The 25557-nt window shown below is 43.1% G+C and overlaps 1 protein-coding gene across 2 annotated transcripts in view; it reads right to left on the reverse strand.

The window, feature by feature from the left end:
• SUCLA2 (succinate-CoA ligase ADP-forming subunit beta) overlaps window positions 1-20141 on the reverse strand; it is a 63887-nt gene extending 43746 nt beyond the window's left edge. The window contains exons 1-4 of one of the 2 annotated variants that reach the window (XM_002720719.6): window positions 20012-20141; window positions 11770-11950; window positions 9146-9245; window positions 8136-8298 (exon numbers count right to left, since the gene is read on the reverse strand). In XM_002720719.6, the coding sequence (XP_002720765.6) occupies window positions 8136-8298; window positions 9146-9245; window positions 11770-11950; window positions 20012-20101 (534 nt within the window). In that variant the 5' untranslated portion in view covers window positions 20102-20141. Of the gene's footprint in view, window positions 1-8135; window positions 8299-9145; window positions 9246-11769; window positions 11951-19958 lie in introns of both variants that reach the window. The other variant, XM_051832280.3, reaches the window with a different exon arrangement.
• Window positions 20142-25557: the final 5416 nt, after the last annotated feature.

Genomic DNA, 25557 nt, shown 5'->3' on the forward strand with positions numbered 1-25557 from the left:
TCAGAAAACAGCAGGGAGAAGGTGTTGTGAAACGACTAGGCCTGTAGCCAGCAGCTCTTGTGCACGCACATGATACAGGGATTTTACCAAGGGAAAAATCCCCATTCCCCACTGACAGAGTCTGGCTGGGAGGACAAAGAGCTGTGCACACACATAGGACTGTGATGTGCCCACAGCCTCTCAACAGATCTCGAGGGCTCAAATTGCCTCGGCAGAGCACCCACAGGCAGCAAACTCTGGGAATATCTCAGCCTCTCTGTGGATATGACAGCCTAGCAGGGCAGAGTGGATCCTCTGTGGAGCCCTGCCTGCTGAGACTGTGGGAACTCTGTGACCGCTTGAGAAGGAGCAGGGTTTAGCTAAGTCTCAACAATCACTGTGTGTGGCACCACATGCTCAGAGCACCTGACTGCCTGGGGTGGGTCTTTGCAGTGGGATCCCTGCTCTGATGATTGCACAGATCCTTTGTGCAGTTCATAAGGACACGCAAATGAGTATTGCACTCACTGTGGGCTAACACCTGGCATTGATCACCTTGGAAGAGAGGAGGTGAGGGTGTGATTAGGCCAGCAGAGGTGATCAGACCCTGCTTTCTGTCAACTAGAAGAGATCTATGTTGCCCAAACTGAGTGTCATTCTGGATACTCACCTGACCTAACAGCACAGACCAGAGCCCCCTGGCCACACCCAGCACACGCCTCTGGGTATTCACTGAAAGAGCAGATACTCCACTAAGCTACAGAGGCACAGTTCAAAGATAAAACTCATCACAGGAGAAAAACCAACAAGTATTTCCACAAATCCCTAAAAATCAATGTATAAATTCAAGAAACAAGAATAAGGAAGACAACATGATGCCTCCAAAGGAATACAACACTTCAATATTAGAATGGGCAGGTGAAGAGATTGATGAAATGCCTGAAGCGAATTCAAAAGATTAACCAAAGGATTACTGAGAAGCAATGAGAAGCACATTCTTAAAGAAATCCATATATACCATAAATGAAAAACTCTCCAATGAAACAAAATCAGAACAAAATATTAGAAATGAAGAATTTAATGTCAAAAAATACAGGGAAAAATCTTAACAATAGACTTGGTGAGGCAGAAGAAAGAATACCCAAGCTAGAAGACAAATCATTGGAAATTTTTCAGTCAGATCAAAAAAAAGGAATTAAAAAAATTAAAAGCAGTGTTGGAGATTTATCAAACAACCCAACATAGGCTTCTTTAGGAGTTCCTGAAGGTGTGGAAAGACAGAGTAAATAAGAATGCCTATTTCATAAAATAATTACAGAAAACTTCCCTAATTTGGAGAAAGAAAGGGATATCCAAGTACACAAGGTGCACAGAACTCCTTATAAACAAGACCAGAAAAGATCTTTACCACAGCATATTGTCTCAAACTTTCAACAGTAAAACATAAAGTTTCTAAAGTGTGCACAAGAGAAGCACTGGATTACTTTCAGAGGATCTCCAATTAAGACTCACAGCTGATTTCTCATCAGAAACCCTAAAGGCTAGGAGAAAACAGATATAATTCAAATTCTAAGAGAAAAAAAAAAACCTGTCAACCCAAAATACTGTACCCTGCAAAGCTCTCACTTATTAATGAAAGTTAAATAAAGAATTTTCATAACAAATAAATTGAAAGAATTTGTCACAACTTGTCAAACCTTAAAAAAAATACTTAAGGATGTGTTATACACAGAAACACAGAGAGTCATCATTGTGAAAGACTGTAAAGGCAGAATATCTCCCAGTAAAAGTACAAAGAAAATACAAAGTAAATAACAGAAATATTTATGGAAAAATGGCAGGGCCAAGTCATTACTTATAATTTTAACCTTGAATGTAAATGGCCTAAATTCTCCAATTAAAGATACAGATAGGCTGAATGGATTAAAAATCAAGACCTATCTATTTGCTGCCTACAAGAAACACATCTCACCAACAAAGACACATGCAAACTAAAAGGATAAAAAAAGACATTTAACGCTAACAGAAAGCAAAAAAGAGCAGATGTAGCCATCCTAATATCACACAAAATACACTTTAACACAAAAACTGTTAGAGGAGATAAAAGAGGGCACTATGTAATGATCAAGAAATCAATGCTACAGGAAGATGACTATAATAAATGTATCTGCACCCAATTATAAGGCACCTGGCTATTTAAAATAAATGTAATGAAGCTCAAGGATGAATGGAATCGTGTGGAAGGCTCTGTCTCTTCTGTCTACCACAAATGTCAACAAGACATCTTTCTAGTGATGCCTTAATGCTGTTGTCTTGACATGACCAAAAATACTGCTAAGAATAACATTCATCCTCCCAATTTTGCTTCTCCCTCTGTCAACTTTATATCAGAATTAGAAATTTTAAAATATCAGAGACCATCACTGTGGCTAAACCTCCACCTGCATTGCTGGCATCCCATATGAACACTAGTTGAGTCCCAGCTTCTCCACTTCCAATCCAGCTCCCTGCTAATGCTCTGAGAAAGCAGCAGAGGATGGCCCAAGTGCTTGGACCCCTGCACCTATGTGGAAGACCCTGAAGAGGCTCCAGGCTCCTGGCTTTGAATTGGCCCAGCTCTGGTGACTGAGGCCATTTGGGGTGTGAAACAGCAGATGGAAGACCTTTCTCTCTGTCTCTCCCTCTCTCTAATAAGTAAATAAAATCTTTTCTCAAAAAGATAAATTAATTAAATGAAATGGATCTAAAGGAGATGTATACTCCAATACAATAGTAATGGGGGACTTCAACACCCCACTTTCATCAACGGACAGATCACCTAGACAAAAATCAACAAAGAAACAAGAAACCTAATTGACACTATGGAACAAATGGACCCAACTGATATCTACAGAACTTTTCATCTCTCAGTTACAGACTAGACATTCTTTTCATCAGTGCATGGAACTTCTCTAGGACCACATGTAAGGCCATAAAGCAAGTCTCAGCAAATTCAAAAAATAAAAATAATAACACGCATCCTTTCAGAACACAATGGAATGAGCTGGAAATGAACAACTTAAGAATCTCAAAAACATATGCAAACAAATGGAAAAATGAATAATATGCTCCTGAATGAATAGTGAGTCATAGAAGATATCAAAAGAGAAATAAAAACATTTCTGGATGGGGGCCAGTGCTGTGGCGTAGCAGATAAAGCCACCACCTGCAGTGCTGGCATCCCATATGGGCACTGGTTCGAGTCCCGGCTGCTCCACTTCCAATCAAGCTCTCTGCTATGGTCTGGGAAAGCAGAAGATGCCCCAAGTCCTTGTGGCCCTGCACCCATGAAGGAGACCTGGAAGAAGTTCCTGGCTCCTGGCCTTGGATCAATGCAGCTCCAGCCATTGCAGCTATCTGGGGAGTGAACCAGCGGATGGTTCTCTCCCTCTCTCCCTCACTCCCTCTCTCCCTCCCTCTCCTCTCTGTGTAGCTCTGACTTTCAAATAAATAAATAAATCTTTAAAAAAATTTCTGGAAATGAATGAAGATGACAATACAACATATCAAAACTTAGGCGACACAGCCAAAGCAGTGTTAAGAGGAAAGTTTACAGCATTTAGTGCCTACATCAAGAAATTGGAGGGGCCGGCGTCGTGGCTCACTTGGTTAATCTTCTGCCTGCAGCGGTGGCATCCCTTATGGGCACCGGGTTCTAGTCCTGGTTGCTCCTCTTCCAGTCCAGCTCTCTGCTATGGCCCATGAGGGCAGTGGAGGATGGCCCAAGTGCTTGGGACAATGCACCCGCATGGGAGACCAGGTAGGAGCACCTGGCTCCTGGCTTCGGATTGGCGCAGTGCTGGCTGTATCAGCCATTTGGGGAGTGAACCAACACAAGGAAGACCTTTCTCTCTCTCTCTGTCTATAACCCTACCTGTCAAATAAATAACCAAAAAAAAAAAATTGGAAAGGCACCAAATGAGTGAGCTATCAATGTGTCTCAAGGACCTAGAAAAATAACAAAGCAAACCCAAAATTAGGAGGAAAGAAATAATTAAAATTAGAGAATAAACAAACAAAATTAAAACAATAAAATACAAAATATCAGTGAAATGAAGAGCTGGTTTTTTGAAAAAATAAACAAAATTGATGCACCACTGGCCCAAAAACCAAAAATGAGAGGAAGACCCTAATAAATAAAATCAGAGACGAAAAGGGAAATGTAATAACAGATACCACAAAAATAAAAAGAATCATCAGGAATTACTACACAGAGCTGTATGCCAACAAATTGGAAAATCTAGAAGAAATGGATAGATTCCTACACACATACAATCTACCAAACTTAAGTCATCAAGACAAAGAAAACCAGACCAATAACCAAGATGGAAAATCAATCAGTAATAAAGCCTCTCCCAACAAAGAAAAGCCCAGAACCGGATGATTTCACTGCTGGATTCTACCAAACTTTAAAGAACTAATTCCATTTTTTCTCAAGCTATTCAAAACTATCGAAAAGGAGGGAATCCTTCCAAACTCCTTCTATGAAGCCAGCATTTCCCTAATTCCTAAACCTGAAAAATAAACAACAGAGAAAGAGAACTATAGACCAGTATCCCTGATGAACATAAATGTAAAAATCCTCAACAAAATACTACCTAATCAAAACTAATATCACATCAGCAAGATCATTCATTTGGACCAAGTGGGATTCATCCCTGGTATACAGGGATGGTTCAACATTTGCAAATCAATGTGATATATTAACAAACTGAAAAACAAAAACCATGATTACCTCAATATATGCAGAGAGAGCATCTGATAAAACATAGTCTTTCATGATGAAAACTTTAAGCAAACTGGTATAGAAGGAACATTCTTCAATACAATCAAGGTAATTCATGACAAACCTACAGCGAGCATCTTATTGAATGAGGAAGTTAGAAGAATTCCCACTAGGATCTGGAACCAAACAAGGATGCCCACTCTCACCACTGCTATTCAAGTTTTAGCCAGAACCACTAGTGAAGAAAAAGAAATCAAAGGGATATAAATTGGGAAGGAGGAAGTCAATCTCCCTATTTGCAGTTGACATGTTTATGTATATAGGGGATCAAAAGACTACACTAAAAGAGTTTGGCAAAGTTTCAGGATATAAAATTAATACACAAAAATCAATAGCCTTTGTATACACAGACAATGACATGGTTGAGAAAAATTTCTAAGATCAATCCCATTCCCAATAGCTACCCAAAAAAAAAAAAAAAATCAAATACCTTGGAATAAATTTAACCAAGGATGTTGAAGATCTCTATGATGAAAATTACAAAACATTAAAGAAAGAAATAGAACACAAAAAAAAATGAAAAAATTTCCTTGTTCATGAATTGGAAGAATATCATCAAAATGTCCATACTACTGAAAGCAGTTTACAAATTAATGCAATCCCAATTAAAATACCAATGACATTCTTCTCAGATCTAGAAAGAACAAGAAAGAACAATGTTAAAATTCACATGGAAACAAAAGAGCCCTGAATAGCTAAAGCAATTGTATAAGAGAAAAGGAAAGCTGGAGGCTTCACAATACCTGATTTCAAGTCATATGGGACAGGACAGTTATAATCAAAACAGCCTGGTACTGGCAAAAAATAGACATGTAGATCAATTATCAGAAACTTCAGAAATCAATCCACAATCTACAACCATCTCATCTTTGACACAAGGGTTAAAATCAATCACTGGAGCAAGGATAGTCTCTTCAAAAAATGGTGTTGGGAAAACTGGATGTCTACATGCAGAAGTATGAAACTAGACTCTCACCTTACACCTTACACAAAAATCTACTGAAAATGGATCAAGGACCTAAATTTTTTTCAAGATTTACTTATTTATTTATTTGAAAGCATTACCAGAGAGAAGGAGAGGCAGAGAGAAAGGTCTTGTATACGCTGGTTCACTCCCTAATTAGCCACAACAGCTGATCCAAAGCCAGGAGCCAGGAGCCAGGAGCTTCTCCCAGGTCTCCCATGTGGGTGCAGGGGTCCAACGACTTGGACCATCTTCTGCTGCTTTCCCAGGACATAGCAGAGAGCTGGATCAGAAGTAGAGCAGCCAGGACTTGAACCAGTGCCCACAGAGGATGCTGGCACTGTAGGCAGTGGTTTTACTTGCTACATCACAGTGCTGGCCCCAAGGACCTAAATTTCTGATCTGATACCATCAAATCACTAGAGAACATTGGGGAAAGTCTGCAAGACATTGGCATAGGTAGACTTCTTGGAAAAGACCCCAGAGGCACAGGCAATCAAAGCCACAATTGACAAATGGCATTACATCAAGCTAAGAAGCTTCTGCACTACAAAAGAAACACTCAGCAAAGTGAACAGTTGAATGGCAGAACGGGATAGAAGAAAATATATGCACACTGCACAACTGATAAAGGATTAATATCCAAAATCTATAAAGATCTCAAGAACCTCAACAACAACACAACAATTCAGTTAAGAAATGGGCAAAGACCTGAACAGGCATTTTTCCAAAGAGGAAACTTAAATGGCCAACAGACACATGAAAAAATGCTCTGGGGCCGGTACTGCAGATCAATAGGCTAATCCTCTGCCTTGCGGCGCCAGCACCCCAGGTAGTCCTGGTCGGGGCACTGGATTCTGTCCCAGTTGCCCCTCTTCCAGGCCAGCTCTCTGCTGTGGCCAGGGAGTGCAGTGGAGGATGGCCCAAGTGCTTGGGCCCTGCACCCCATGGGAGACTAGGAGAAGCACCTAGCTCCTGCCTTCAGATAGGCGTGGTGCACCGGCCACAGTGCACCGGCCGCAGCAGCCATTGGAGGGTGAACCAACGGCAAAGGAAGACCTTTCTCTCTGTCTCTCTCTCTCACTGTCCACTCTGCCTGTCAAAAAAAAAAAAAAAAAAAATGCTCTGGATCACTAACCATCAAGGAAAGTACCCTAATCCACTATTGGTGGGAATATAAACTGGTACAGCCACTGTGGAAGACAGAATGTTGATACCTCAGAAATCTGAATATAGACCTACCATATGACCCAGCAATCACACTCCTGGGAATGTACCCAAAAGAAACAAAATCAGCACATGAGTGATCTGTACCCCCAAGTTTACTGCAGCTCAATTCACAGTAGCTAACATATGTAATAAACCCAGATGTCTATCAACTAAAGACTGGATAAAGAAATTATAGGGCTGGTGCTATGGCACAGTGGGTTAAAGACTTGGGCTGTGGCACCAGCACCCCGTGTGGGCATTGGTTTGTGTCCCAGCTGCTCCACTTCTGATCCAGCTTTCTGCTATGGTCTAGGAAAGCAGCAGAAGATGGCCCAAATCCTTAGTCTCCTGCACCCATGAGGGAGACCTGAAAGAAGCTCCTGGCTCTTGGATTCAGATCAGCTCTGCTGAAGCCACTGCAGCCAGCTAAAGAATAAACAGTAGAGGAAGACCTCTCACTCTGCTTCTGCCTTTCTCTGTAACTCTGTCAAATAAATAATTTTAAAAATTAAATAAAATAGTTATGGTATATATACAATATGGAATACTACTACTCAGTGGTAAAAAAATAAAAAATTAAATTATTTCATTTGCAACAAAATAGATACAACGAAAACCATAATACTTAGTGAAATTAGCCAGTCCTAAAGACAAATACTATATGTTTTCCCTGATCTGTGGTAACTAATAGAATACCTAATAGGTAATGTATACAAGTGAAATTGATATTTTGTGATTCAATGATTGTTTATAGCCCTTGTCTCAACTTCTGAGGAACAGTGTTTCTTTTTATTCACATTACTTGTTGAAGTCTTTACTTAGTGTAAAGTTAATTATGAATATAAAGTATGCTGAAAATCGATCTTTGTAAAAATTAACATATGAAAAGGAGAGGGAGGATGAAGAAAGGTGGGAGTGTGGGCAGGAGAGAGGGTAGGGTGGAAAAGATCTCTATGCTCCTGAATCTGCATATAGGAAATACATGGAATTTGTATACCTTAAATAAAATCTTTAAAAAAAGACATAAATATGCTCTTGATATACACAAAATTCTAAATTTTATTTTATTCATCTTTCCCACATAAATAAAATAGTAATCAACTTTGAAATTAATTTTCATAAATACATCCTTAATACAGCATGTCTACAATTACTCACTTGAAATGACCTTTCCATTGCTATTGCAAAGTAGTATTCTCTTCTGGGATATTTTCGTTCACAGATCAAAACTTGATTGCATATTCTGCCCTTTTCTCCAGTTTGCTTGGTAAACAACTTTTTCCCAATCATTTGTGAAGAAACAGCTTTTGCTTCTTCTGGACTAAAATTAAAAAAAAAAAAATTCAAACTATTTTCCCTTCAATTGAGAAAAACAAATCTATATAATAATATCTCAATATTTAAATCTCAGTATCCTCAACACTTCCATAATCAAACTTTACAAATACAACATGATTTCACCCAAATGTGGAATCTAAAAAGCTGGGCTCACATAGAATAGAGATTACTAGAGACTGAGAAGAGTAAGAGATTAGGGAGGGGGCAAGGAAAAGTATGAGATCAAGACAGGAACATATTCTGGTGTTTATTACAAACAAGGCTGCTTTCTAGTTAACAATATTGTATCATACAATTCAAAATAGTTACGGGAGGATTTTCAATGTTCTCATCACAAAGAAATGATAAATGCTTGAGATTATAATCTCAATATCCTAAATTAATCATTATACAATGTACAAATGTGCAAAAACATCATACTGTACCCCATAAACATGCACAGTTACTGTCAATTAAAAATTAAATATAAAGAAAAATTCCATCTTTAGCACAGCAGTTAAAACACTGCTTGGTACACTAGCATCCTGGATCAGAGTGCCTAAGTTCTTCTGGCTCTGCTTCTAATTCCGGCTTCCTGCTAATGCATCCCCTGGAAGGCAGCAGATGATGGCTCAAGCACTTGAGTCCCTGGCCACCCATGTGGGAGATCCAGATTGAGTTCCGATTCCTGGCTTTGGCATGGCCCAGCCCCAGCTGTTGCATATGGAAGATTTAAGTGTGTCATCTCTCTCTTTCAAATAAAACTTTAAAAATAATTTTTAAAAATGCAATCTTAACTCAATTTTCAATAATGAAGATTTTTCTTGAAAAAAAAAAAAAATAAGACTTACGAGAAAACAATCTTTACTCCTCCTTTGAGGCCACTTTCAAATGTTCCTTTTCCTCTACCACCAGCTAAAACCTGTGCCTTTATCACAACATCTTTTGAGCCTAGAAGAAAAGCACTTCTATTAGATACGAAGCATATGGCAGCAAAAAACACACATCTTGTTATTCAGCATACTTACTAAGAGCTGTTATAAAGTCTTGTCTATTCACATGTCAAAAAATGAGGCATTCTGTGTATGTAGATTTTCTAGGTTAGAACACTTGGAACATTCACTGTCTATAAGATCCACAAGTTAGAAAATTAGCCACCCATATTAAACCATTTCTTAGGGTATACTGAAAATAATTTAACAATTTCTTGACACTTTAAACATCGAGTAGCTTGGAAGGTATTAAAAGTATAAAAGACAGACTCAAGTACCTTTCTAAATCTTCCCTCTTAAATGTAAACTTGCTCTTGTAAAAATTTGAGTTATAAACACTATTTTGAACAGAAATATGCCATCACTTGGAGGATATTACCAGTACAGATTCTGATTTATACTGTCCATCTATCAGAACAGAAAGTCCTCTTGCCTAACATACATTATTGAGCTCTCTTGTTATGAGGACTACTGATTCATCTGCATACCAAAAACTGCTGGCTCTGTAGCTATAACAATGAGCAAAAGACTCCTATCTGCCCTCACAGAGCTTACAGTTTTACTAAACTTGGCACTTGCCTCTCGTCAGATAAGATTTTTTTTGGATCCCAACCGTCTTTTTTTTTTTTTTTTTTTTTTTTGACAGGCAGAGTTAGACAGTGAGAGAGAGAGGAAAGTCTTCCTTCTGTTGGTTCACCTCCAAAATGGCCTCTACGGCCGGAGTGCTGCGCCGATCCTAAGCCAGGAACCAAGTGCTTCCTCCTGGTCTCCCATGCAGGTGCAGGGCCGAAGGACCTAGGCCATCCTCCACTGCCTTCCCGGGCCACAGCAGAGAGCTGGACTGGAAGAGGAGCGACCGGGACAGAACCAGCACCCCAACTGGGACAAGAACCTAGGATTAGCGGCTCACAAGGCTAATCCTCCGCCTGCGGCGCCAGCAGAGGTTCTAGTCCCAGTCAGGGCGCCGGATTCTGTCCAGGTCACCCCTCTCCCAGGCCAGCTCTCTGCTATGGCCCGGGAGTGCAGTGGAGGATGGCCCAAGTGCTTAGGGCCCTGCACCCCAAGGGAGACCAGGAGAAGCACCTGGCTCCTGCCTTCAGATCAGCGTGGTGCGCCAGCCACGGTGCGCCAGCCACAGCGCGCCAGCCGTGGCGGCCATTGGAGGGTGAACCAACGGCATAGGAAGACCTTTCTGTCTCTCTCACTGTCCACTCTGCCTGTAAAATAAATAAATAAATAAAAAGACATTCACTACCCCTCCTAGCATTAGTCTTTCACAAACATTTTAAACATTCCTTGTATATAGTCATCTAACTAATAAAATATTGAAAAGAAAAGAGAATGTAAAGTCCTATATACTAAAGTCATTACAAATACCCTTCCAGGCTGACAATCGTTAATTTACATGTTTTTTCAAAGAGACAGAGATTCTCCCTTAATTATACTAAAACTCAAACTATCTTCCTAACGTCAATAAGGAAATTATAAAAACTCTGCCACCTGCCTTACTGAAATCATATTTCTTTGAACTATAAGACATGATAATTTGCTTAGAATTGACCCCAAATTATAATTGCTTCACTTCTCTATGCTTAACAACCAACTCTTCGAAAATCCATTCTATGAACTCCATGATCTTCACAGCTCACCAACCTTCATTTTAGCAGACTCTCATGGTCTCTGAAAACATTAGAACTAGATTTCTTTACAACCATACTTCAATTTGTAACATCAATTATATACAACAGAACAGCATTTCCAAACTTTTTACATTACGACACATAGAGATGATGATTAGCATTTGTAGGGAATACTGGGGAGAGAGGCCAAAGCTGTTTCAGAGGAGTCACCAACTATAGGGCTTAGAGGCCCCAGACCCCATGCTGACTCAGTTTCTCTTGCCACCCACAGGATTGTGGTAGCAAATAAAATTTCCTTCTCTATAATTACAGTCCAACTAAAACCAGAACTAGAGCTTCCCTAATGACAATATAAGTGACTTGTAAGCCATTAGCACTATAGAAACTCACAGTCATCTCTTAATAATTTTAGAATTTCAACAATCATAAAGTTTTTGCCTTCTCTTCTAAGCAATTTTTTTTTTTTTTTTTTCAAATAAAAGTCAGAGACAAGTATTCAGCATAGCAGTTGAAACGCTTGCTTCCCACATGGAGTACCTGAGTTCCATACCCATCTCTGGCTACTGACTTTAGCTTCCTGCTAATGTACACCTGGGAGGCAAATGTTATAGCTCAAGTAATTGGTTTCCTGGCCCCCACATGGAAAACCTGGATGTATTCCTGGCTCCTGGCTAACAGGACACTACAGGCATTTGGAGAGTAAACTAACTAATAGGAGCTCCTTCTCTTTGTCCCTGTCTCTGTGTACTCCCCTGCCAAAGAAAGCTAAAACTTGTCATCAAACAAAAAGTTCACATCCGAATTCTCATGTCAAGGTGTCATAAGTTTTTCTTAATTTAGTACCTAATTTTTTGGCAATTGCATAAGCTTCATCTGGAGACTTTGCCACAAATCCTTTGGGAACGGAGACACCAGCTTCTTGCAACAATTCCATACTCATGTATTCATGTAGTGAAAGATTCCTTTGCTGCTGCTGCTGTACTTGGAGTCCATGATTATTAAATAATCCAGAACTTCCAAGAACCTAGAGAAATTTGAGACATATTTATATATTACAGTGATTTGGCAGTCATTCTTGTTAAAAGCATCTCCTCAAAATACTTTGTTTGCATAGAATCATCTTCATAATAACAAAAGCGTTACACTTAAATGATCAAAACATAACATCCAAAGTACGTGAAGTACATCATAAAACTAAAAGCTAATCTACCAACTATCAAACGTTACCTCTGTAGTTTTGAGTATTTTCTTGTCACCTCTAGCCCTTATCTTACATTAGCCACTTCATTATCACATCTCCAATCACCTACAGGACATTTCTACCTCTCAAATTCAACAGATCTAAAACCAATCTCATTGTTTCCACTAAACAGAAAATCCTTCCTAGTTTCTTCTACCATTCCTCCTGCAGCTAACAAATCGCTTGGCAGTGGGTGTGTGCTAATTCAATGATGCAATGCCATTACACTTTCACATACTCAAGACTCAAAACCCTGGTTTCAACTATAGCAAATGTTGCAGTACAGTGCCCAGATGCTCCCTCTAGTCCCAGCTGCTGGGAATGCTAGTTGCTGACAAGTGTTAGCTGAGTCCTATCATGGGCACTTTCTTGCTCCAAGTCACATCTCTTTCTCATCAGCAGCACTGTTGCCAATGGGGATAGAAGAGATATGAGCCTGTCATTTCATCCCAATTTGGGACAGAGGGCCATCCTAGTTCCAGGTGTCCCAAAGGAATGGCAGATGTCTGTTGCAACTGCCCTACAGTTCTACTTCTCCCTCTCCTCAATTCTCCAGCCTTCATTTTTCCAAAGGTGTGGACCCAAGGACCACTTTCACACAACTTCCACCTCATAATCTGAAAATCCCAGTTCAGAGAACCGACCTGAAATATCAGTTTTAATGCATTCCTTGTAAATGTTTCTTTTAACTGGTACCTCCTTTACACACAGGTGTTTGCCCTGCACAACTAGACTACAAAAGCTTTCAAGAAATTCTTCCCCTTTTCAATCTATACAGAACATTCATTTAATCAATCAAATATATATTGAGCACTAGAAATAAGAGCAGTGAACCCAACAAAATAACCTTACGCACTAAAGCTTAGATTCTAGTGTGTATTTTATGGGCCAGTGGGGTGGGGGGTGCATGAGGTGTTGAGGGCACAGATGATAAATACATGTCAGACAGTGGTGAGAGAGAATGAAAAGGTAGAAAATAAAGGATGAGAGTGAGAGCTATTTTATACAGTAGAAGAAGGGAAAAATCAAAAACCTATTTGCCCCAAAGTAGAGATGAGTTAGAATTACTCTTAGAAAAAGATGCAGGATTATTTAAATTTTATGAATTTGAATTTTTTACACTAACATTCCCCAATAAAGTCCACTTTCAAACCAAGAAAAAAAAAAAAAAGAAAAAGATGCAGGAAACAAAAATAAGATTTCCCCCTACCAACTTACATCTCACTGCTGAAAGAGAAAAATAGTACAAGAGCTAGACTCAGTTTCCCATGGCAGGGCCACAATAATAAGAGTGCACATCCTCTGGCCTCAGAAACAACCCTTGGGACATTCAGATCTGGCTAAAAGGCCCATGAGAGTCTCACAGGCATGGAAAGCCATGACACGGTGGCAAAAACAATCTAAATGAAAGATCCTGGTGAACAAGACCTCAGCAGAAGGAACAGGCCATCAAGGAGGGAGGCGCCTTTCTCTGAAGGGAGGAAGGAACCTCCACTGTGATACGGTCTTGACTAAACAAGTTCAGAGCTGGTGAACTCAAGGGACTTGCATAGCCTAGACAGCTCATGGCAAGAGCCTCGGGTGGTTGCTGACGCCATAATTAAGAGTGCCAATTGTTAAATCTACAACGGGAGTCACTGGGTACATGCTCCCCACGTAGGATCTCTGTCCTTAATGTGTTTTACTATGAAACTTAAAAACAACACTACTAGTCAAACAACACCCTATACCTTGTGCAGTTGTGTGAGGGCAGCCTGTTGAAATCCTTGCTTAGTATACACTAAGTTGATCTTCTGTATATGAAGGTAATTGAAAATGAAACTCGATGAAGGGCGGGATGGGAGAGGGGGTGGGAGAGGGAGGTTGGGGGGGAAGCCACAACAATACAAAAGTTGCACTTTGTAAATTCACATTTATTAAATAATAAAAAGAAAAAAAATAACAAAAAAATAAGAGTGCACATCAATAGAAATGAATCCTTATGGCTACCAGAGGCATATATAACAAAGTCTATGGCAGGCTTATTTGTAACAAACAAAAACACAAATGGCCTGACCACCCATCAACAGAATGGATAAGTTGTGGTATATTCATACAATAGGGTACTACAGAGCAACAACAAAAATATTACTCGTATACCAATGGATTAATCTCACAAACATGTTAAGAGGAAGAAACCAGACACAAGAAAACTTAGGATTTCTGGGGCCAGCACTGTGGTGTAATGGGTAAAGCCGACGCCTGCAGTGCCGGCATCCCACATGGGTGCCAGTTTGAATCCTGGCTGCTCCACTTACGATCGAGTCTCTGCTATGGCCTGGGAGAGCAGTAGAAGATGGCCCAAATCCTTGGGCCCCTGCACCCACGTGCAAGACCTGGAAGAAACTCCTGGCTCCTGGCTTCGGATCGGCACAGCTCTGGCCCTTGCAGCCAACTGGGGAGTGAACCAGCGATGGAAGACCTCTCTCTCTCTCTCCTTCTCTCTGGCTCTCCTTTCTCTGTGTAACTCTGACTTTCAAATAAATAAATAGGGGCCGGCACTGTGGCGCAGTGGGTTAACGCCTTGGCCTGAAGCACTGGCATCCCATATGGGCACCCATTCAAGACCAAGCTGCTCCACTTCAGATCCAGCTCTCTGCTATGGCCTGGGAAAGCAGTAGAAGATGGCCCAAGTCCTAGGGTCCCTCTACCCGTGTGGGAGACCAGGAAGAAACTCCTGGCTCCTGGCTTCAGATTAGTGCAGCTCCAGCCGTTGTGGCCAATGGGGAGTGAACCATTGGACCGAAGACCTCTCTCTCTCTGCTTCTCCTTTCTCTTCATAACTCTTTCAAATAAGTAAATAAATAAATCTTTAAAAATAAATAAATATATATATCTTTAAAAAAAAGAAAATGTATGATTTATTTTATTTTGTTCACAATCAGTCAAAATTACCCTATGGTAGAAGTCAGAATTAGTGGCTATATACAGCTTCCTGACAAAGGAAGGACATGATAATCTTCTGAGGGCTGAAGAAACTGTGTATCTTGATTTGAATGGTGGCTACCTCAGGTGCATACATATGCAAAAATTAATCCAGCTCTCCACTTAAGTTGTATAATTCACATATTATATCTCAAAATTTAACAAGAGAGGAATACCCAGCATACCTGGAAAAATAGTCATACACTCAAATAACATGTTTGCTTGTTTGTTTTTAAGGTTTATTTATTTCTTTCTTTGAAAGGGAGAGTTAGATGGAGAAAGAAAAAAATCTTCTATTTGCTGGTTTACTCCCCAGTTGGCCACAAAAGCCAGGGCTGGGACTGAGCCAGGCCTAAATCAAGAGCCTGGCACTCACCCAGGTACCCCCACGTGGGTGCAGGGGCCCAAGTACTCGAGCCATCTTCCACTGCTTTCCCACTGGCATTAGCAGGAAGCTGGACCAGAAGCAGAGCAGCCAGGACACAAACCAAAACCCAAATGAGTTGCTGTCATCACATGCAGCAGCTTAACCCGTTGTACCACAATGCTGGCCCATAAAATAACTTTTTAATGCCTATGTACTAGACTATATTGGTGAAGCTGAAAGATTAAAGCCAACTTAGTCCTAGTCACACAGTTCATAGACATGTAAATAAACAACTGAAATATATATAAAAGCACAAGGTCAATAGCAATAAAGTCTCTAGGAAGCACCTAATTAGCTGAATAGATCAGAAAAGAAAAAAAGAGGCATGATCTCAGTTTCAAAAAAAAAAAATCTAGGGGTAGGGGAGTGGAGGGCATTGTGGTCCAGCAAGTTAAGCCATCACTTAGAACTCCCCCATCCCTTATTAGAACATTTGGATAAAGTCCCACCTTCACCTCCTATCCAGCTTCCTGATAATATGCAGCTTGATAGGCAGCAGATAATGGTTCAAGTACTTAGGTCCCTGCTATGCATATGAGACCCAGATGGAGTTCCTAGCTCCTAGCTTTGGCCTGGCCCATCCACAGCTATTGTGGACATTTGGGAAGCAAACCAGCAAATGGAAGACCAATATTTCTTTCTTTCTTTCTCTCTCTCTCTCTTACTCTCACTCTTTCAAAAGATAAACAAAACACCAGGTATTTGGCCTAGTCATTAAGACTCCAGTTAAGATGTCCACACCAGAGAACCTGGATTCCATGCCCAGCTCTAGTTCCTGGGAGTCATTGGTAACAGCCACATGGCAGACCAGGATTGTTGCAGGCATCTGAGGAGTGCACCAGTAGATTGGAATAGGTTCAGTCTGGTGCACACACTTGCTCGTGCCCTCTGTATCTCAAATAAATAGTTTTAAAGAATAAAAATATAACAGCTATAAAAAGGACACTTTAGGGACAGAAATTTACATCTGAGTGTAAATTAGATATCTGTGTTATATCAATGATAAATTTCCTAAGTATGATTATTATATTGTGGTTACTTGGGAAGATGTCCTCATTCTTCAAAATATATGCTGAAATATCTAGGACTGAAGTGCAATGATGCCTGCAACTTATTCTCAAATGGTTCAGCAAAAATAAATAATACATGTGATTTTATATATATATATATATATATATATCTACATGTATAAATAAACACACATGGGGGCCAGCACTGTGGCACAATGGGTTAAGCATCCACCTGTTGTGCCAACATCCCATATGAGTGATGGTTCAAATCCTGGCTGCTCTACTTCGGATCCGGCTCACTGCTGGTGGCCCGGGAAAGCAGTAGAAGATGGCCCAAGCACTTGGGAGACCTGGAAGAAGCGCCCGGCTTCAGATCAGCTCAGCTCCAGCCATTGTGGTCATTTGGAGAGTGAACCAGTGAATGGAGGACCTCCCTTTCTCTCCCTCTCTCTATGCCTCTCAAGTAAATAAATCTTTAAAAATAAATAAAATACATATATGCTGTTAAGTTTTTAAAGATAAAGCATATGTGGCAAAATGTTAAATTTGGACAAAGCAATACGTATGTTCACTGTATTACTGCTGGAACATTTCTATCAGTTAAAAATATTCCCTCCCCAACAAAAACAGCATTTAGCCTACCAGTTAAGACATCCACTTCCCACATCAAAGCCACCTGAGTTTAATTCTCAGCTCCAGCCCCTAACTCCAGTTTCTTGCTAATGCAGACCCTGGAAGGCAGCAGGTGATGGCTCAAGTGCTTGAGAACCTGCCATCCACAAGCAAGAACTAGATTTAGTTCTTAGCTCTCAGTTTCAGTCCTAGTCAGGGGCCACTGGGAGCATCTGGAAAGTAAATCAGTAGATAGGGGCACTCTGTCTCTGCCTCTCAAATAACTATTTGGGGGGGAAAAATACGTGAGGATAAATCAATGACACGAATTCCTTAAGGACGTTTTTCTAGTTTTTTCAAATACTCTATTTAAAAAAGAATTAGAGGCCGGCGCCGCGGCTCACTAGGCTAATCCTCCGCCTAGCGGCGCCGGCACACCGGGTTCTAGTCCCGGTCGGGGCGCCAGATTCTGTCCCGGTTGCTCCTCTTCCAGGCCAGCCCTCTGCTGTGGCCAGGGAGTGCAGTGGAGGATGGCCCAGGTGCTTGGGCCCTGTACCCCATGGGAGACCAGGAAAAGCACCTGGCTCCTGGCTCCTGCCACCGGATCAGCGCGGTGCGCCGGCCGCAGCGCGCCGGCCACGGCGGCCATTGGAGGGTGAACCAACGGCAAAAGGAAGACCTTTCTCTCTGTCTCTCTCTCTCACTGTCCACTCTGCCTGTCAAAAAAAAAATAAAATAAAATAAAAAAAAAAGAATTAGAATACATAAGGTTATGCTGATAGCTTTTATAACTCTTTGAAGGTGGTGTTTTTTGTTTGTTTGTTTGTTTGTTTTTAGTGTCTGAAGTATTTTGATAATTCTATCCTTACACCATTAGGAGTTGTAACTTATAATAACATCAGCTATCAATTTCTGGTTAAGTCTCCATACCATTGCTCACCCAATTACAGACTTGCTTTAAATAGTATTTATTATTAGAGTGAATGTTGTGGCACAGGTTAAGCCACCACTTGGGACACTCCCATTCCATACTGAGTCCCGGCTACTCCACTTCCAACCCTGCTCCCTGCTAATGGACCTGGGAAGCAGTGGATGATGGTTCAAGCACTTGGGCCCCTGCCACATAGGAGACATAGATGGAGTTCTGGCTCCTGGTTTCAGCTTGGTCCTGCCCCAGCTGTTGTATTAGGGAGTGAACCAGGGGATGGTAAATTGAAAGAGATCTCTCTCTCTCTCTCTGCCTTTCAAATGAATGTATTTTTAATTAAAAAATAAGTTTTCAAAGTGAAAGAATATAGTCGCTGGAGAGTGTGATTGAGAGCAACCAAGGAAATTTCTTAACTGTTTAATCCACTCATAACCTGAACCATCTGCATGAAAGATACAGAGAAACTGGAAGAGGGTCAGGGCACTAAACAAAGTGCTGGAGAGAATTGTTAAACTCAACGTGTGACCTTGAACAAATTTCTCCATGCGCCTCTGTGTGCCCAAGTACAAAACCAAGTGGTTAGAATAAGCTCCTTCCAAACTCTAAAGCTGCAAAAAAGAGGCAGCTGTTATTAAGACAATATATTGGGCATTTAATACAGAAACAAAAGCTAGAAATGCCCAAAGGATAAAGATTATGATCAGAATGAAAACATGTTTGTTCACCAAATCCTCATTTTCTAAAAACTAGACAGCACCTTTTAAGATTCCTATCAGCAAGTTCAAGATACAGAGATAGATATCACTTCCAGTATTAGGAAACAAAACCATGGAACTCACTGCCCCAGCCTGAAAGTATCCGTTGCTTTAACACTTAAAAAGTAAATAAAATTAAAGACTTGATGGAACGTCTGAGGAGTTACTTCAGAACATAACAAAACTTCGGAAGCCAATCATGCAGGCCCACAGTTCCTTAGGGCAACACTGGGAAGAGGGCCACGTTTGTGTTCTTGCAGAGCTGACTCAAGCACATGGCTTTGGAACCAGAAAGCTCTGAATTAACCTCAGCTGTACCTCACCTACTCTTACCTATCCTCACTCACTTGTTCTCTCCCATCTTCATCAATGGTGCGGTATCATGACTCCCTCACAGCGATGCTGAAAAGTCTAGTGACAGACTACACGTAAAGCTCTGAACACGACTTCTGAAACACACTACTCAAAATCAAAGCAACTACAGAAAAACCGGTGGCCGGTACGCTATCATCTATCCAACAATGAAGTAATCGGAATGCTCTCTTTCTTACTTCCCCAAGTGGTAAGCTCAGAAGCGTGATCGGATTACCACTGCTAACAAACAGAACAGCGCCCAGCTACTCCGGGGAGGGGGAAACCTTCCTGCCGCCCCCGTTAAAGGCGGGTCAGCAGGCACCGCCGGACCTAGCAGCCATTCCCATCTGTGACAGCTCTCAAGACACCAAAGTACGCATGAAGGGCATTCCCCCTGCCCTAAGAGGGGCCGCGGAAGCCTGAGCCCGTGGCGCCAAGCGCGGCGCCCGCCGCGGAAACTGCTTCGACCCCTTCACCTCCACAGGGAGCCCACCCGCTCCCCACCGCCCCCTGGGAAACTGAGAGAGCGGCCGCCGCCCGGGCCCCCAGGCCTTCTCGAGGACTGAGAGCCGGAGCAGACTGACGCGAACGCGGTCCTGCTCGCAGTCCTGGCGGGCAGTACTCCCGGGCAGGCCGCCCGCGAGCCCAGCACAGCACCCAGGAAATGTCACCGCCTGCGAAGTGACCCCGAGCCGGGCCCCGAGTCCCCTCCCACCTCGCCCACAGGAGCCAGATGTCCCACCTCGCCCTTTCTCCTGCCGACCCTCGAGACGAGAACGGGCTGGGCAGCAATACCTGGGCGGCGGCCCGCAACGCCGTCCGGGGCCGGTGGCTCCTAAGGGTGGCGGCGGCCAACAGCCGGCTGTAGAACATGGAGGCCGCCATTTCTGAGTCCGACCCCGTCCCCTCGGCGCCCGGCGCAGGCGCAGAAGCGCGGCGCGGCCGGCGGCGCCGAGGCTCCGGACGCACACACGGCCCCGCCCCCCGGCCGGGGGCGGAGCCTTGGATTAACTCCGCCGCGGCCGGACCGCCCTCGCCGGTAGGGCAAGCTCTGCCCGGCTGACGCCAGGCTGAAACAACAAACCTTGATCTTTGGGACTTCCAGTGCAGTCTCAACATCTGACCTGGACCAGGAAACGACGAGAACTAGCTAATGACGATGTAAAGGTGACCAACTCTGCTGATCTCTGAGCTCAGTAGCCTCATCTGTAAAATGGGCATCACTGGGGAAGTTTGTTAATACACCAACCCCAGGCTCCACACGAGGTGTGGAGGGCTCTGGGTGAAATCAGTTGAGCGCACTGAGCTTTGAAAACTCTGAGATGACGAGTGTCCCGTCATAAACTGCCCACTGGAAAAGTGACTGGGAGTCTGGCTCTGGACACGAAGCTTTGACAGCCTGTTGGTTGAGGAAATGAAAAGGGGGTTTGGGCAGTTCTCTAAGTTCTTAAGGACAGGACCTTCCTGTGGACTTCTCATTTGCTTTGTGTGGAGGAGTGACCTCAAGGCCCTTTCTTCACTGACTGACATTCTGGTGGGTCAGAAACAGGGAAGGGAGAAACGGACGTTGGTAGTGCAGGTTCCCTTGCTATGCCCTCCTACTGCCCATCATAGCCAGTCAGATAAAATTCTAAACAGTCTGGTTGTAAAGCCGGGATGCCATCTGTCCTATTCTGTTGAGAGCTCCTATCCCATCAAATATGAGTAAGTGGGAGTCAGCGCTGTGGCGTAGTGGACTAAGCCTCTGTCTCCAGAGATGGCATCCCATATGGGCGCCGGTTCGAGTCCCGGCTGCTCCTCTTCTGGGAAAATAGAGGAAAATGGCCCAAGAGGGTGGGCTTCTGCACCTTCGTGGGAGACCCGGAAGAACTCCTGGCTCCTGATTTCGGATCAGCCCAGTTCCTGCTGTTACGGCCATTTGGGGAGTGAACCAGCGGATGGAAGACCTTTTTCTCTGTCTCTCCCTCTGTCTGTAACTCTGCCTATCATATAAATAAATAAACCATTTTTAAAAATGAGTCAGGATGGCCAGCGCCGTGGCTCACTAGGCTAATCCTCCGCCTTGCGGCACCGGCACACCGGGTTCTAGTCCCAGTCTGGGCGCCTGATTCTGTCCCGGTTGCCCCTCTTCCAGGCCAGCTCTCTGCTATGGCCAGGGAGTGCAGTGGAGGATGGCCCAAGTGCTTGGGCCCTGCACCCCATGGGAGACCAGGATAAGTACCTGGCTCCTGCCATCGGATCAGCGCGGTGCGCCGGCCGCAGCGCACCGGCCGCGGCGGCCATTGGAGGGTGAACCAACGGCAAAGGAAGACCTTTCTCTCTGTCTCTCTCTCTCTCTCTCACTGTCCACTCTGCTTGTCAAAAAAAAAAATTTTTTTTTAAATGAGTCAGGTGTACTTACTGTCTAGCAGACTCTCTTTTTTGGTTGATAATAGACAGTGGTTGAGTAATCACAACCTTGTGAGTTCAAGAGCAGATATTTAAAGGACTCATGAGTAAACCCAGACTAAGATTCTGAACTTCTTGATATCTCATTAAAAGAATTCAGTAAGGTAAAATGAAGATGGGCCTCGCACCTACTAACCTTATTATGGCATTAGGCAGCGAGCCTTCCCAACTGAAATTGCAAAGCCGGTGCTGTGGCATAGTGGGTTGAGCTGCTGCCTGCAGTGCCAGCACCCCTTTTGGGCACTGGTTCTGGCTGCTTCAGTTCCTATCCAGCTTCCTGCTAATGTGTCTGGGAAAGCAGCAGAGAACGGCCCAATTGCTTGGGCCCCTGCACCCACATGGGAGATCAGAAGAAGCTCCTGGTTCCTGGCTCCTAGCTTCAGCCTGCCCCGGCGACTGCAGACATTTGGGATTTGGGGAGTGAACCAACAGATTGAAGATCTTTCTCACTCTCTGTCTCTCCTGTCTCTGTAATTCTGCCTTCCAAATAAATCCTAAAAAAAAAAAAAAAAAAAAAAAAAAAAAACACCTGAAACTGCTTTACCCAGAAGCTACTTTTTTCACAGCAAAAAGTTTTGCCATCTTTATATATGAGGATCTTAGAAACTAGTAGTGAGCAGAAGAGGACAGCAGAATCGTGATAAGTGGAACTGATGCTGAAGTGGGGGCAGCTGTATGTGAGAAAGAGGGGGAAGAGACATGTTCTTCACAAACAATGGAATTCCCACTCTTTGATTTTTAGTGTCCCACTTCCTCTACCTCGGCCTCCTAGGAGAGTGGGGTGGGGGACAGGAGAAGACATTTCCTGTGGGGGAGAAGGCTTTGCATCCTACTCCTTCAAAATCATTGTGTTTATATACCCTCCACTGTGCAATGCCTCGAGACAGTCTTTAGCTAAGTGTCCTATTGTTTACTGCACAAGGTACAAAATGCTAAAGAAACAACATTCACTATATCTGCTTGCTTACTTCTATCACGAGCTGAGAAAAATAGCCACTTGTTAAACATTTAGTGTAGTAGCAGATTCATCTATACATTTTTTAAGATTTTATTTATTTATTTGAGAAACAGAGTTACAGAGAGAGGGAGAGACAGAGAGAGGCCTTCCATCCACTGGTTCACTCCCCAGATGGCAGTAACGGCCAGAGCTGGGCCAAAGCAGAGCCAGTAGCCAGGAGCTTCTTCTGGGGCTCCCATGGGGGTACAGGGCCCCGAGCACTTAGGCCATCTTCCACTGCTTTCCCAGGCCATAGCAGAGCTGGATCTGAAGAGAAGCAGCCGGGACACGAACCAGCACCCATATGGCATGCTGGTGCCTCAGGTGGAGGCTTAGCCCACTATGCCACAGCTCCAGCCCCTACATAAATTTTCTTAGCAATCCTTTGTACCCTGGGGGTAAGTCTACATTTTATAGAAGAGAAATTGAAGCTCAGAAATGCAAGTAACTTGCCCGGTGTCATAGCTTTTATCTGATTGCTGCAATATAGCTTTTTAACCCAATTCTGGGGGGCAGGATGAGAAATTCAGATTATAACTGACATTTGTACTCTCTTATTTTCGTTAGCCCCTTGTCTTTCAATCAACCTAATTCACAGGATTCATCAGCTAAAGGAAAGGATAAGCAGGCTAGCAGAGGACATGCTGAATATTACAAATGCTAGGGTTTTGAATTTGCAAGAGACTGAACTTTGAGCTTCCAAAGTCAAAGCCCAGAGGACTTAAGGAACCTTCACTAGAATTAACTTCACCCCTAGAGAGGATGGAGAGAGGAGAGTGGGGGAAAAAATCAGGACATTTAGTCATGGTCCCTTGAGAAGGATCCCTGTGCTTTATACTCTCTAGGGCCATTGTGTCTAGGGCCAAGGGCAAGTTCACCCCTAGAGAGATTTGGAAATCTAGAACAAAGAGTACTAGAGAGAGAACCAAGATCTCAAAATCCTTTAGACATATGAGTGACACAGAAGAAGATTTCTAGCAGCCTGTGGCATACCTGTAGATGGAGCTGCATCATATTCCAAATATTTGTACCCTGGGAACAAAGCAGAGCTAGGAGTACCTGGAAGGGTATCCAGTACCCTTGAGAGTTATGTAGACGAGCTCAGACAGCCAGCAGATGGGAAACGTAAGGATAAACCTGTAAGGTCAGTGACCCAGAGCAGATAGGAAGATTGACATGTTAATAGTTGCCAGCTTGGTTAGGCAACACCACTGAGAACTAAATGTTTCCCATTGATCTGTCACTACATGTATTTCCTGGAACTGAGGAGAACATACATCTCCAACTAATAGAAATTCTGGTACTTGATGTAAGAAAAATTAATGCTAGAGTTCAAGTTCAAATGTAGAAAGATGAATCATGTTTCTCATACACATAGCACACATGAAATGAACTTGGTTTCACTGCATCATTGGTTCTCAACACTGGCTGCACCCTACAATCACCTCCAAAGCTTTTTTTTTTTTTTTTAATTTGACAGAGTTAGACAGTGAGAGAGAGAGAGACAGAGAGAAAGGTCTTCCTTCCTTTGGTTCACCCCCCAAATGGCCACTACCGCTAGAGCTATGCCGATCTGAAGCCAGGATCCAGGTGCTTCCTCCTGGTCTCCCACGCGGGTGCAGGCGCCCAGTCACCTGGGCCATCCTCCACTGCCCTTCTGGGCCACAGCAGAGAGCTGGATTGGAAGAGGAGCAGCCTGGACTAGAACCCGGGGCCCATATGGGATGCCAGCGCCGCCAGCAGAGGATTAGCCAAGTGAGCCACGGCGCTGGCCCCACCTCTAAAGCTTTTTAAAAATTATCTTTGCTTAGATTTCATTACCAAAGAATCAAATTCAATTGTCTAGAATAAAACCTAAAGTAGTATTCTGTAGATGCTCCCCTAGACTGTCTAATGAACACCCAGAGATGACAACCACTTCTGTCTTGCTTCTCCTCTCTGTTTCATTGGAAGGGGGTAGTTGGTAAAGGAGCAAGAGGCAAAGAATGACAGGACTCTGTCAAAGTTGACAGAGGTCAATTTGAAAAGGCTTCCATTGACCAATTTTGACACAATTTGGGTAAAACAATAAGTTAATGCAGTGGGGGAGGGGATAGACATAATTTCTCCTATTACTTTTGCTTAGTACAACTAACAATTCTAAGCAATATATATAAAACAAACTTTAAACTCTGATACATAGGAAGAGAGAGAAAGGCATACCAGCTAGAGACCTCTGGAACCAAGGAATAGCAAGGCAGTGAGTTCCCTGGCTTTTCTTTTTGTCTTACTTACCCTGAGTGGATGCAGAAAAAGCCAGCAAATGGGAAATGTCGAGCAAGAAAGCCTACTTTCTTTAGTTGGAGGACTAAGAAAAGTGCAAGCTGGGAAAACCAAAAACAAATGCTCCACTCGGGCCAAACACCACAGATAAAACCATGACCCCACCTCCGCTCCTTGCCAGCAGACTTGGAGTGTGGAGCCAAGACTTCTACCCTTGAAGGTCGTAACTAAGTGCTCCCACAACCTAGCGTAGGTGGTGTCAAAGAAGGACACTGAGCATCTTATCCCCTCTGACTAGAGTGAGCCTCCCCCTCCTGTGGCTCCAGTGGAGACCACAGAGAAAGCCTGGGCTCCAGCCCCAACATCAGTAATGATGCACTTCTCCTCTAAGGTGGTGTCGTCAGAGGGCTAACAGTAACCAAACCACCCCACCATGACGTCGGCGGAAACTGGAACCCTCACCCTACCCAGCTAACAAGGAGCCCCCTGCACATACACCTGAGGTGTCAGTGAAGGTCAAGAGGCAACCCTGGACTTGCACCTCCACCTGGTAGTACCTGGGCAGCAGCTCTTCTCCCTACCAAGGCAGTGTCAGAAGACTGCGAAAATAGAAGGCTCAGAAAAGACCAGAATC

The sequence above is a fragment of the Oryctolagus cuniculus genome, chromosome 9 (genome assembly GCF_051225735.1).
Source record: "Oryctolagus cuniculus isolate XC-2025 breed Fujian yellow rabbit chromosome 9, ASM5122573v1, whole genome shotgun sequence".
Classification (NCBI taxonomy): Eukaryota; Metazoa; Chordata; class Mammalia; order Lagomorpha; family Leporidae; genus Oryctolagus; species Oryctolagus cuniculus.